General features: G+C 33.2%; 1 protein-coding gene across 2 annotated transcripts in view; it reads right to left on the reverse strand.

Moving 5' to 3' along the window:
• LOC119073375 overlaps positions 1-13,254 on the reverse strand; it is a 109,858-nt gene that overhangs the window by 7,832 nt on the left and 88,772 nt on the right. For both annotated transcript variants that reach the window (XM_037178799.1, XM_037178800.1), the window contains exons 7-9: positions 5,114-5,247; positions 4,512-4,629; positions 4,156-4,251 (exon numbers count right to left, since the gene is read on the reverse strand). In XM_037178799.1, the coding sequence (XP_037034694.1) occupies positions 4,156-4,251; positions 4,512-4,629; positions 5,114-5,247 (348 nt within the window). The remainder of the gene's footprint in view (positions 1-4,155; positions 4,252-4,511; positions 4,630-5,113; positions 5,248-13,254) is intronic.

Here is a 13,254-nt window from a genome sequence, read left to right on the forward strand (position 1 = left end):
ACAGGGAGAGAAATTCTTAACTAATTAGATACTTTTCTCCATGTTCTTAGCATTATTTCAATTGCAGGAAATGATCATTTATTTCACGTTACAAGGCTAACCACTACTTAATACCACTGATCTTTTCTGAATTCTCGTACACTCCTCGACCAATATATTTAACAATTAACAAGGCGAACGTAATCATTAACATCGTTTCAAATGATAAATTAACCCACAGTCTATTCCCCCAAAGATGAATTACAAATTGCAACGGTATTACAATATCAATTCACAAAAAGTTCATTCAATAACTCTGTTCACATTCATCATTTCACATAATTGTTCTCTTGCATCTTGCATAAAATGCATAACGTTACATTTCAATGGAATGATACAGAAAACTATGTGTTACAACATAATACAAGATCAAGGCTCTTTTTGCATGGCACAAAGTATAGTATAAGTACAGTGAGTGTATATTTATACGAAGATACGTTCAAAGATATAAACAAATGAAGACAAGGTCGTTTAGTGATCTGCAAATAAAAACAGTTTGTCGAAGGAATGAACGAAAAAAAGTTTACTTTCAAGCACATAATGATGTTAAGATAATGCTTCTAAAGGTCATTGTGCAGACTGATGGTTGTAAAATATTGTTAGACGTACGACATAATGGAATTTATGAATAATTTTTTTTTTCACTGATATTTGTTGTGATATATGTAAGATCTACAGCACGTAGAGAAAAATAACAAATTACGAAGGGTGAAGGTAGCTAATCGGTCGTGATTAATTATTATTTTTCTTTGTGAAAAATGTAATTGAAAACAGATTTGCGAAAAATTTTCCGTTTGAAAAGAACACGCTCTGTTCAACCAAATTGAAGAGTATGTAAATTCTGGATCCTAAAAAGACAAACATGATTGCCTTTCATTTTTACACACGAAATGAAAATATCATAATTTCAGATCAAACCTGCTGCATTACATCAATTTTGCACAAGAAGACAAAACATGTATATTAATAGTGAAAGTAATTGCTATGAAAAATGTGATAAAAGAAAATCTTACAAATCGTGTTACATACATTTTTCGTCTCTGCTGAAAAGAAACGATTCGAGTGAAATTTTTGAAAAAAATGCATGTGATTGTCGGTGTATTTTACGATGTACAAGAAATGAAAAATTATGCAAAAACTGAGCTTATTTAAATAAAAAAAAATTATGATGAACCCGATCATAACAATATTTATATATCAATCATGCGAGAAATTTTAAGATTTTGACACATTGATGGAGGAAAAATTTATTATTTGTGAAAAAGCATGAGAAATTTTAAGCGATTCATGGCTTTGAAAGTTATTGCGTATCTGTTGTGCAGATAGACATTTGCATGATAAGGTACAAAACTGAAAAACAAAAATTGAATCAACCGTTGGTAATCGCACAGGTTGAATTTATTTACTGCTGGAGCAGGAGCATCCATTCTATTTTTAAAATACTGACTCGCTCCGCTGGTCTTTAAGTCCGAGACAAATACGTAAAACAACTGTTGTTACTCCCCTATCTTTAAGTTTCGCATTGGGAAGAGACCCAAAAAATCTTTTTTTATCGAGAATAGTCTGATGTACTGATAGACTAATGGCTGAACGTTAACATCGATTGAGCCTTTAAGAGGGATTCTTTTAAAAAGCAGCCTACCGAAATCGGACGCATTTTCCAGTAGACTTTTTTATGTGTGCCTAGAAAGGTATTCGACCCTAGAAGCCAAAACCACTTTCAAAAAAATTCTTCGAAGTTTGTCGTTTGTGTAGCTGGTGAAGGGTGATCAAAAACCAAAAACTTGCACTTTTCTTACAAAAATTTATCCAGTTACGCGAGCCGTACAGGGTCGTGTCGGTTGTCATTAGAAAGGTAATCACATGTACTATTGAGCCGAATATTGTCTTATTGGGTTTAAAATTCATTGACACTGAAATATGTGCAGTTGAAGTTTTCAACCGAAGACTTAGACTGTTCTTACTGAAATTTCTCGAGGTACACAAAACGTGCATGGTCGTGTGGGGTATCATTTGAAAGGTAATTTAATGTGCTTTTGGGCCAAATAGGGTCCTATGCAGTTTGGATGCATCTATGATGAAATATGTACACCTAAACATTTCAACTTCTATTTCATCGTAGATGCATCCAAACCACATAAGACCATATTTAGCCCAAAAGCACATTAAATTACCTGTCAAATGACACACTACACGACCATGTACGTTTTGTGTACCTCGAGAAATTTCAGTAAGAACAGTGTAAGTCTTCGGTTGAAAACTTTAACTGCTCATATTCAGTATTTTAAACACAATAAGTCCCTATTCGGCTCAATAGTACGTGTGATTACCTTTCTATTGACACCCCCACACGACCCTGTACGGCTCGCGTAACTGGATAAATTTTTGTAAGAAAAGTGCAAGTTTTCGGTTTTTGATCACCATTCACCAGCCACACAAACTTCGAAGAATTTTTTTGAAAGTGGTTTTGGCTACTAGGGTCGAATACCTTTCTATGCACATATAAAAAAGTCCACTGGAAAATGCGTCCGATTTCGGTAGGCTGTCTTTCAAAAGAATCCCTCTTAAAGGTTCTATAAATTAACAGTAGATAGTGATAAGATCATTTGATAATAAGAAAAACAATAGGAATATTATAGGCTGTCACACCTATACATTTTATACTAAATACTATGAGCTTCAGCAGCACCTCTACTGCAACGCAAAATAATTCGCTGATTCGTTGACGCCAATGACTAATATGTCATTGGTTGATGCAACAATTTTATACTTTATGCAATTTAGTGATATTTACTTACGCCGTGTGTGTGCAATGTCATATGAACGTATTTTATCGCACTAGTGCGATAAAGAATTTGCAAGGGCCATGTGTTACTGAAGTCACACTAAGATTATCTTCAGTATTTATTCGAACTATGAAAAAGTTGGTTCATATGCTGTTAATATTTTCGCGTGTCAAATTAACGAGATGATTATTTCCTTTTGTAATGACTGTTGTAAATTTTAGTCATTTCAACCATAAACGGAATCTTAATTTCACTATTCAACAATTTACGACCAAAACAACAACAATCAACATTTAAACTGCCAAAGGAAAATTTAGGCCGTTCTTAACATTTTTTGCGAAAATGTTTCTTTTTCGTTTACAAACAGAGATCGTGTGTTTTTAAATGATTGTGGTCGTTTAATTTGTATATATATTTAACTGCATAGCGTCATTATTGTTATATCCACAATAATATTTGTTTACTTTATTTTTATGGTCACAGAGTAAAAATAATAATAATAATATTCGCTTACATGTCGTGAGGACACGTGCTGTGGTAAAGAAATTTAATTCACTCTCCATCCATGCGGCATTGCGCGAACCTTTTACAATATTTAAAAGACTTCAGTTACATTATGGATATAATTTCACGTGAATGGTCATAAAAGTAAATGCAACACAATTATAACGGTGATAATATCATGCCATCATGATTGCCGCGGTATGGATGATAGAGAGGAGATAGTCATAAATCCAAAACGTGCCACTTATCTGTGATTTATTAAGGACGTATTAAATTTGATTAGGCGGAAAATCGCTAGACTTTCCATATTGTACGCATAAATGTTTGTAAATTGTAGGCATTGGATGAGCAGTCATTTTATTTCAATTCTCCATGGAGGTTTGATTCAGACATGAGACAAGTAAAGACTTTATTTTCAGAAAGATAAATATTGATCGAAAGCTGTTTTACGATTGATTCAGACCACGAACGTAAAACGATTTATTTAATCATTCGATTTTTTGATCCATTATAATTGCCCATCACCCACCATCCACCATCCATCATGTATTCATCTATTTTTTCGATATTACGTAATGGGAAGCAAGACACGGTACTGAGTATCTAATAAATTGCTAGACCTTAACTGATTGTGCGACTGATGTTCTGACCAGGCTAACGATTTGATGAGAGCTTCTCATTTTTCATCTTGTAGCATTTTGATTCTATCTCCTAATACGAAATTTCGCATAGCTGTATTTGATAAGTCATCTACTGATTTATCATAATAGCGACGAGCATTAAAAACAATAAAACGCATGCATATATCCATCCACATCCCACTTACTATTAATGTGTTTCACCGGTGTACCAACCACTCGAAAGGCCACACAAGGCGAAAAGATATTCTGATTTGCAATCATTCCATTTAATGTAGGCTGACCTGTAAAGAGTAATTGTATTGTATTGAATCATTTAATGCATTTAGATACAATCAACGACAACAACAATAACAAAAAAGAGACTTCAATAACATAATTCTTATCCAATAGCAAACGCAGTTTCGACTCCAAAGCAAGCAATGCATTGCCTCGAATGGCATCTATGATACTCATAAATATATTGCTAAATAGTTACACCTTTTTTACCCAATTGATTTGTGCAAGCATTACGTTAACTAAGTAAAAGGAAAATGCAAAATACCTGTTGCCTTGTCTTCATCGACATTCTCTGCTTGAAATGGCGCCATATCGCGGCACATTAAATGAACCAAGATTAGTCGCCCTTGCATTCGATGCCGTAAATCTGAATCACCTAACCACTGAAAATGGATTTTAAAATTGAATTTTATTTTGTTTATACGTTTCGTTTATTTAGTCCGAGGGCATTTCGTTAATCGATCGATTTTGTTCCTTTATTGGTTTTTGATATGGAATGGAAAGAATGTATATTATAGTCAGTGCTGAGAGTACGTAAACCATACTGTGACCCAAAGATGTTGTACGTAAATATAGAAAACGTTGAATTCAAATTAATTTTTAATTAATTAAAACTCCCACTTAAGAATGAGACTTATTGAATTGAATTGAATTGGATTTCCATAACTAGCACCTCATAAAAATTTGCTTTAGCACCTGTATTGTAGTCAACGTACAACATGAAATAATAAGCACGAGTTAGTGTTGAATCTGCAATGAAAATAACTCAACGAAATGTTCTCCGACTATTAAAGTCCTACGTGCGTAACTTAACGAGTGAATCGTTCCTACTTAATTAAGAAATTGTTCAATAAATTGTATAATTACTTGTAGAAATGTTCTTCCTTCATCGCGAAATAAACGGAACGGCACGTCTGTGTCGATAGGATTTCGTAATTCACTCCAACCAGTTGTGGTGAGATATTGTGAACTGGATACAGCGCAGATGGGTGCTTTGACTCCTGAAAAATGTAGAGACTTTATTCATTTTGTTGTTTATTCATTTGAAAGAAACCATCAAGCCTTTGTGGCGTGACATAAAGAAAATAACGTTTAAGTGTTTGCTGGTTTTTGAGCCAGGGCATTGTGTTGGTCAAACTTCAAACAATATACAAAAAAGAGACAATGCTGAATTAAATTGATGAAAACCGTTCAAGATGTATTCAAAGAACATTTTCCATCTCTATTGAAATAGTCAATTTCTTTCAAACATTCAAACATTCGTATGAAAAGAACCTGAAAGGAATGACCACTCCAACAAAGGCATCACAATTGATCAGTACACAATAATGATATCTGAATTTTCTATATACAACTAACTCACATCTAAACAACCATTTTTAATAAATAGCTACGACATTAAATTAAGGCTTAAGACTTTATCACCATATTTCATAGTAAATTGCCAATGGTTCATTACCATATGAATTGGACGATATGAAATTCAACCTGAAAAAACTACATGGATCTTATTAACTTGTCGGCTTACGAGAGATTTTTGTTTTCAGCTGAACGGACCATTCAATACACATATTGATTTGAAGAATATTTATACAGACACCTTTGAAACAGACAAAACATAAAACGATAGCCAGATTTATATCATCCTAATGCGTACACCGTAACGGTGTATAAACACAGGTATTTTGATCTTGTTGCATCAATTGGTATTGTCGACAATTCGATTCGATTCAAGATTGATTTAGGTTAAATCATAAATTCGATTTTTTCATAAATTTGATAAATATTGATTTTCACAAGTAACTGTAAATTTTCTGCCAAAAACCAGTAAAAAAAACAACGACAAATTCCAAAGAAAATTCGTCATTTTGTTCTTGATGATGTAATTTCCTCATCACGATGTTAATGCCTCTTCATTTCAACAACATCATTGGTAGATTTTTCAAATTCCAAACTTTACGCAGAAACTTTTAGTCTGTGTGTATCTATTAGACGGTCTCGCCGGTAAAACTTTATTTTGCTGTAGACTTCTGATTCAAATTTCTATATGGGAGATAGCAGCACGTGAATTACATCTTTATAATGACTATCGATTGACCAAACCCAAAATCCATAAATTGTTATTAAAGTAACAATTAACTTAGATGCTTGAGCCGTTTGAGAAAATAAAAATTCGAAATGCTAATACCATTTCTTTTGGGAGACTTCTTTTTCTCTTTCTCTTGGATTTTGTTACCAAAATGTTATGTGTTGTTGTTTATGGATTATGACTGCGTGTGCGATGTTTTGTGTGTTTTTGAAATTTGATCCGTGCCTCATTAATGGGTAATAAATTTGATTCGATAAATAGCGACTCATTTCGATGGAATGCATTGTTGTTGATCGAAAATATGATTCAAGACAAAAAGTTGGAAATATTATGAAAAGAATTGTTATCGCTTCGCTTACACTTGTGATGTTTATTCGCTTCCTTTACGCACTCAGCGAGTATATTTTATGTTCAGTTTAATTGTGTTGTCTCTTCACGTATAGAGCTAATTAGACTAAACATTTTATTATACCACAAACCTATAAAACAATGCAAGTTGCCAAGCAATTGCATGTGAATGGCTTATACAAATATACCCACAAAAGGTCATAATTTGTTTTGAATACACAGCAAACAGTGAGTTTATACAGTTTTCTGCTCTATATTGTCTATTTGGATTATATTCGTTAGTCAGGTGGAAGTTGCAATCAAGAGTTCAACTGCAACCCATAAAACGCCCATATGTAAAACACTAAAACAATGTTGCATAACAGGTTGCACATCACTACCAATTATGCAACAACGAAATGCTCTAAACCATGTACGAAAACAGAGGAAAATTGCATTCGAGCAACAATTTTTGTGTTGTCTTTTTTCGTCTGTGCCTCATACGTGGATAAAATAAACATTTCAGAAGAAAACAAATGCATTTTTCATTGCAATAATTGCATAATTGTCATTTACCGATTGTTACAATGCATAGTGAATTAGAATTAGGTAAGTAACAGAAAGAAATGAGAGCATTAGGTGACGCCAAAATCATGTTCGAAAACGTGAGTTAAAGTGAGGATTATGTGGGAATGGAGATTTTGAGGGTGGTTCAGGTGTCTTACGATTTTTTCATCTTATAAAATGTTTTCGCGAATCCTTGATCCATGAACTAAAGCTGAAGTTCTACCTACTTTACAATAGAACAAATGGTGGAAATGGCCCTTCTTGTGTGAAATTTATCGGTCGAGGCGTAGCCGAGTGCCATTTCTACCTTCTATTATATGATTATCCCGGCAAAAACTCTTTCAGAGCAAAGTTGGACGCAGTCTACAGTCTATATGTGTGATAACTTCTAAAACAAGTGATATCGCTAGAGGTGACGCTGTCAGCGTCGTTACGCAAAATTGAATTTCACAGCCAATTAATTGAAATTAGCTGATCTAGTTTTCCAAACCATTCGCCAATTTTTTTTTCATAAAAAATTTTAACCAACAGAATTTTGACTGAAAAATTTTCAACAAAAAATTCTGCGTCGCATGTGGCAGATTAAATGTTCTCGTAGGTTTGTCCGTGAGCATCTGCCACTTTGCGACGCAGAATTTTTTGTTGAAAATTTTTCAGTCAAAATTCTGTTGGTTAAAATTTTTTCTGAAAAAAAAAATTGGCGAATGGTTTGGAAAACTAGATCAGCTAATTTCAATTAATTGGCTGTGAAATTCAATTTTGCGTAACGACGCTGACAGCGTCACCTCTAGCGATATCACTTGTTTTAGAAGTTATCACACATATAGACTGTAGACTGCGTCCAACTTTGCTCTGAAAGAGTTTTTGCCGGGATATCAGTCGTTTTAGAAGTTAAGTCGGAAGTTGACGAAAATTAGAGGTGTGTGCCGGTTTTAAAATAGTCGGCGGCGGTGCGCCGACTGGTAAGGGATCGGCGGCGGCTAAATTATTTCAGAACGGCACATTGACTTAGTGTCAAACTTCGAAAGAACTCAGCTGATAACATTGTGATGCTGAGTTGCATAAAGTTGTTTTAGTAACACGCTAATACGTACCAATGATGAAATGGTCCATAATTGTGAACAAAAATAGTGTTGATAATCAAGGCTCCACATTTTGTCTCTTTTTATACACTTTAGGGTATGCAAAAATTTCAAAAGTCTTTTTGTTACGCTAATTTTGCACATCTTTGATTTGAAATGTTTCAAGTATGTGCATGTTGTCAAAATTCGCAATAGTAAAGTCTACCTCTACACAGTAATCTTTGCATAAAATGCGTAATGTGCAGTGCCGCATCTAGTATACTCATACTCAGTGCTCCGGACCATTCTAACCTAGCGCACTTACGATCTATATCCATAGGATACCAATATTAGTTGTAAGACGCCGCTCAATGAAACCATATTTTACTTTGAAGTAAAAAAGTTGGTGCAATATTACGTCTTCTTGTGAAGATGTGACACTGTTAATTTTTTAAGTTATGGACTATGTATGCAAATGATTTTATTCTGCCGCTATTTTGAGCATAAAAATGTTTATACTAATTATGCAAAAATAAAAGATATCAATAAATATCGTTTCATCTATAAATTTATTCATTACTTCATATGAAACCTTGAAATATGTTTATGAACATTGTAAGAGTAACATTTGAAGTCGTATTCCAAATTTTTATTAAAATCGTTGTAAATGTTGCACACATTACAAATGCAAATAATATGAAAACCTATATTCTATATAACTTAACGTGTAGAAACGCTTTCATAGAAGAGAACATATACATTTTTAGCCAAACGTGGCCAACGTTTTGTCGTTAAGTTTGTATCATTGAGAAGGTGTCATTGATTCCGAATTGTAATGTAAGCTGTGTAGTGACCGCTATGTTGACTATTCCCTGAAAATTTGACGAAATTCGAAAATTTGACGAAATTCGAAAATTTGACGAAATTTTAAAATTTAACGAAAATCGAAAATTTGAAGAAAATCGAAAATTTGACGAAAATCGAAAATTTGATGAAAATCGAAAATTTGACGTAAATCGAAAATTTGACGAAAATTGAAAATTTGACAAAAATTGAAAATTTGACAAAATTTTAAAATTTAACGAAAATCGAAAATTTGACGAAAATCGAAAATTTGACGAAAATCGAAAATTTGACGAAAATCGAAAATTTGATGAAAATCGAAAATTTGACAAAAATTGAAAATTTGACGAAATTTGAAAATTTGACAAAAATTGAAAATTTGACGAAATTCGAAAATTTGACGAAATTTGACGAAATTCGAAAATTTGACGAAATTTGACGAAATTCGAAAATTTGACGAAATTCGAAAATTTGACGAAATTCAAAAATTTGACGAAATTCGAAAATTTGACGAAATTCGAAAATTTGACGAAATTCGAAAATTTGACGAAAATCGAAAATTTGACGAAAATCGAAAATTTGACGAAATTTGAAAATTTAACGAAAATCGAAAATTTGACGAAATTTGACGAAATTCGAAAATTTGACGAAATTTGACGAAATTCGAAAATTTGACGAAATTCGAAAATTTGACGAAATTCGAAAATTTGACGAAAATCGAAAATTTGACGAAAATCGAAAATTTGACGAAATTTGAAAATTTGACGAAATTCGAAAATTTGACGAAATTTGACGAAATTTGAAAATTTGACGAAATTTGACGAAATTCGAAAATTTGACGAAATTCGAAAATTTGACGAAGAAAGTAATTCTCTATCTGCCACCATTCGAAATTCGAAAATTTGACGAAATTCGAAAATTTGACGAAAATCGAAAATTTGACGAAAATCGAAAATTTGACGAAATTTGAAAATTTGACGAAATTTAACGAAAATCGAAAATTTGACGAAATTCGAAAATTTGACGAAGAAAGTAATTCTCTATCTGCCACCATTCAAGAAATATCTCCAAAACCCCAATTGACCCACCCATTTCCAACTTTCGACATTTTTCGCAAATGCCCTTCTTTTCTACTCGTAAAACTCTGAGACTTTGCCGAAGAAAGTAACTCTCTATCTGCCACCATTCAAGAAATACCTCTAAAAACATAATTGACCCACCCATTTCCAACTTTCGACATTTTTCACATATGCCAATGTGTTCTACTCGTAAAACTCTGAGACTTTGCCGAAGAAAGTAAATCTCTATCTCTCATAAGCCAAAAAATATTAGTCCTTTCATCCTACGCTCGAGTAGCTCAAAATTTGGTCACTCTGACTACTCTAGCTCAACCAAATCTGCACCAATTTTTCTAATTATTTTTTTGTTCGATTCGTGTGGCGAATACCTTTCATTTGATGGGTCACACGCCCCTGCAGGTTTCAATACAGCTGAGCTACAGCTGAAAACGCGTTCCCGACCCTCGAAAACCACACTCAGAAACCACTTCGAGGCCAATAAAACAAAATTCTGGTTTTTCCTGGGGTAGTGGCGTAGCACATTTTCATTTTTATGCCCACCCTGAGGTTCCTGCAAAATTTCATGGAGATTGGCTGACTAGTTTCCGAGATCGACCGTCGATAGATAGACAGATAGACAGATAGGCAGATAGACAGATAGACAGATAGACAGATAGAAACATACAGAGTAAGTTGAAAGATTTTGATTGTTTGGAAAACGTTAATTTGGTGCATTTTCTATGAAAAGTGCCAATTTTAAAACGATGTATCTCCGGCAATTTTAAAGTTACATAGTCGAGTGATAGCTCGTTTTGCTCGTATTTGAAGCGCGAATAAGATAGAATAGGATTTGTGGTGATACAGGCCAAAGGAAAGAAACTTAAATTCTCGCCTATATATAGTTGCCGCGTCTCAAACAAATTTCTTCGTTCTTTTTTTGGAAGTTAGACTGCGTCAAGTCCTCCGCTATCGCTCCGGACATGATTGATTAATTGGATTAGTGGTTATTCCGGCAAAAGTTTTTAATTTTAACTAGCTTTCGACAATCATTTGTTGTCATCATCAGGGCTAACTAGTTACTAAACCATTTTCAAAGCTTTCTATTATATCTTACATAAATTACTTATAAATTTAACAGAATATCCTTTAATCGGACTTCGCCAAATTTCTTCCACAAAACAAACATAAAAACCGTTAAAAAGTTGCAGTGTTTACATTCCATAAAATTTCGCCTAAATGTTTTAATCCACTAATGGATCTGTGTTCACCGCAAATGTAAGAAAATATAAAATTTCCTCCATAAAAGATAAATTCAGCGAAGTTATTTAAAACAGCTCAGTAATGCGATGAAGCAATAATACGTAAAGTGAAAATATTTACATTGCTTTTTAAAATCCATTGTACGTAATAAAATACCAAACTTTATGCAATGATTGAATTGTGTTAATTTGCCGTCAATGTTTATTTTTCAGACTTTTTTTTGCAGTACAGTCACTCCATGGGATATCATTTACTGTCGCTGATTGTGTTAATATTTGGGATTCAAGCATATTTTTCCATGAATTTATGTGAGTTGAGACCATAATTGAAATATAGAAATGTTAAAATTGTTATTAGTCGCCCTAAGTTATGGTTGAAAATTCGTGACGTTAATGCTAAGGTTCGTCGTTTTAATATTGTCTTTTATTTTATGGTCAAATCGGAACAATAAAAAAGTACTTCTTTGAGATGAGCCACTTTTGTTGTAAAATGTTGTTAACGATTCCTTGCTAAGCTAAACTCAATTTAAGTTTGCAATTGGTTAGCATTCTACAGTTTTAATTGTTCCACACCGTTCTACATGCTGTCAAGAAACGTGAAGACAAACGCTACTTCTATGTGGTGGAATACGTGTGGAACGAAGGAAACAAACGAAACCCACCAAAATTGTATTCTTATGATGAGATCAGTTTATGTAACTTTGGTATTAATTACCTTCAGTACTTAATTGTGTTACTAGTCGCATGTTAGTCCGTATTCAGGACGGCGCCACTTGAAAAAATCCACTAGTACTATGTTAAATTGTATTCATTCAGCTATGAAAATGAAAAGATGTCTCCACTTAGAATGCTAAGCTGCAAAGAGTAGTCTAAAGTGAGATCCAAAGGGACTTCATAAAAAATTCAAAGTAAATTTACAACGGGACGTATAGCGGGTAGCATTGAGACCATATAACTCATATAATAGGCTATGAGTGATACTCATTGAGTGTCCTTTAATTTCGTAGTCAGAAATAGCATATTTTAGATATTTGGACTGCGGTGAACTCCTCGTGAAACTATATGAACTGTTCAGTTCATTTACCACGTAACCTGTTTAGTCTAACGCAATCTGAGTGAAATGAGGAGGTACCAAGATGTAGGGTATTTAAATAGGAGTTGGAACATAACTTTGGATAGATAAAATCGTTCGTTTCATTTCGAGCTGTTTTCAACTCCACATTTCCTAGATATTATAACAGCAAAGAAATTTAAACGAAAGGTTTGAGTAATAATAAACATAATACAAAATGAAAAAAGCTCGAATTATGTAAATGGGACAATACGGTTGTACCATTGTGTCAATATAATCATCTCATCAAAAATTGAAAATAACATTTCTTGAACACAATTCAGTTAAAATGTTTCCAACGCGATACCTTTTCAAATGAACAAACTGATCTCAAATTTACTGTCATTAAATGAACATATACAGAATTTAATCGGGCGCCCGTGATGGTTATCATAACCATAAAACATAATTTTTATGTAAAATTAAATCTAATGCTTTTGATGTTTGTAAAAAATACCACTTTTCAAAGAGCGCTTTTGTATAAACTGAAAATAGTTATTGGCCATTGATACTATGTTGGTGTGGTTTGTTATCGGTTAAAAACACATTTTATTCGACCACAGAGTGTTTAAAAATTATAAATAATTTTCTATAGATTGACATTAACAGATATTCTAGCCATAAATTAGATCCAAATAAGAGATTCTTGAAGTATTTTTTGTGGTAGGTGTAGCATAGGCTCTGACAAGTAAG

Source organism: Bradysia coprophila, unplaced genomic scaffold, assembly GCF_014529535.1.
Source record: "Bradysia coprophila strain Holo2 unplaced genomic scaffold, BU_Bcop_v1 contig_138, whole genome shotgun sequence".
Lineage (NCBI taxonomy): Eukaryota > Metazoa > Arthropoda > Insecta > Diptera > Sciaridae > Bradysia > Bradysia coprophila.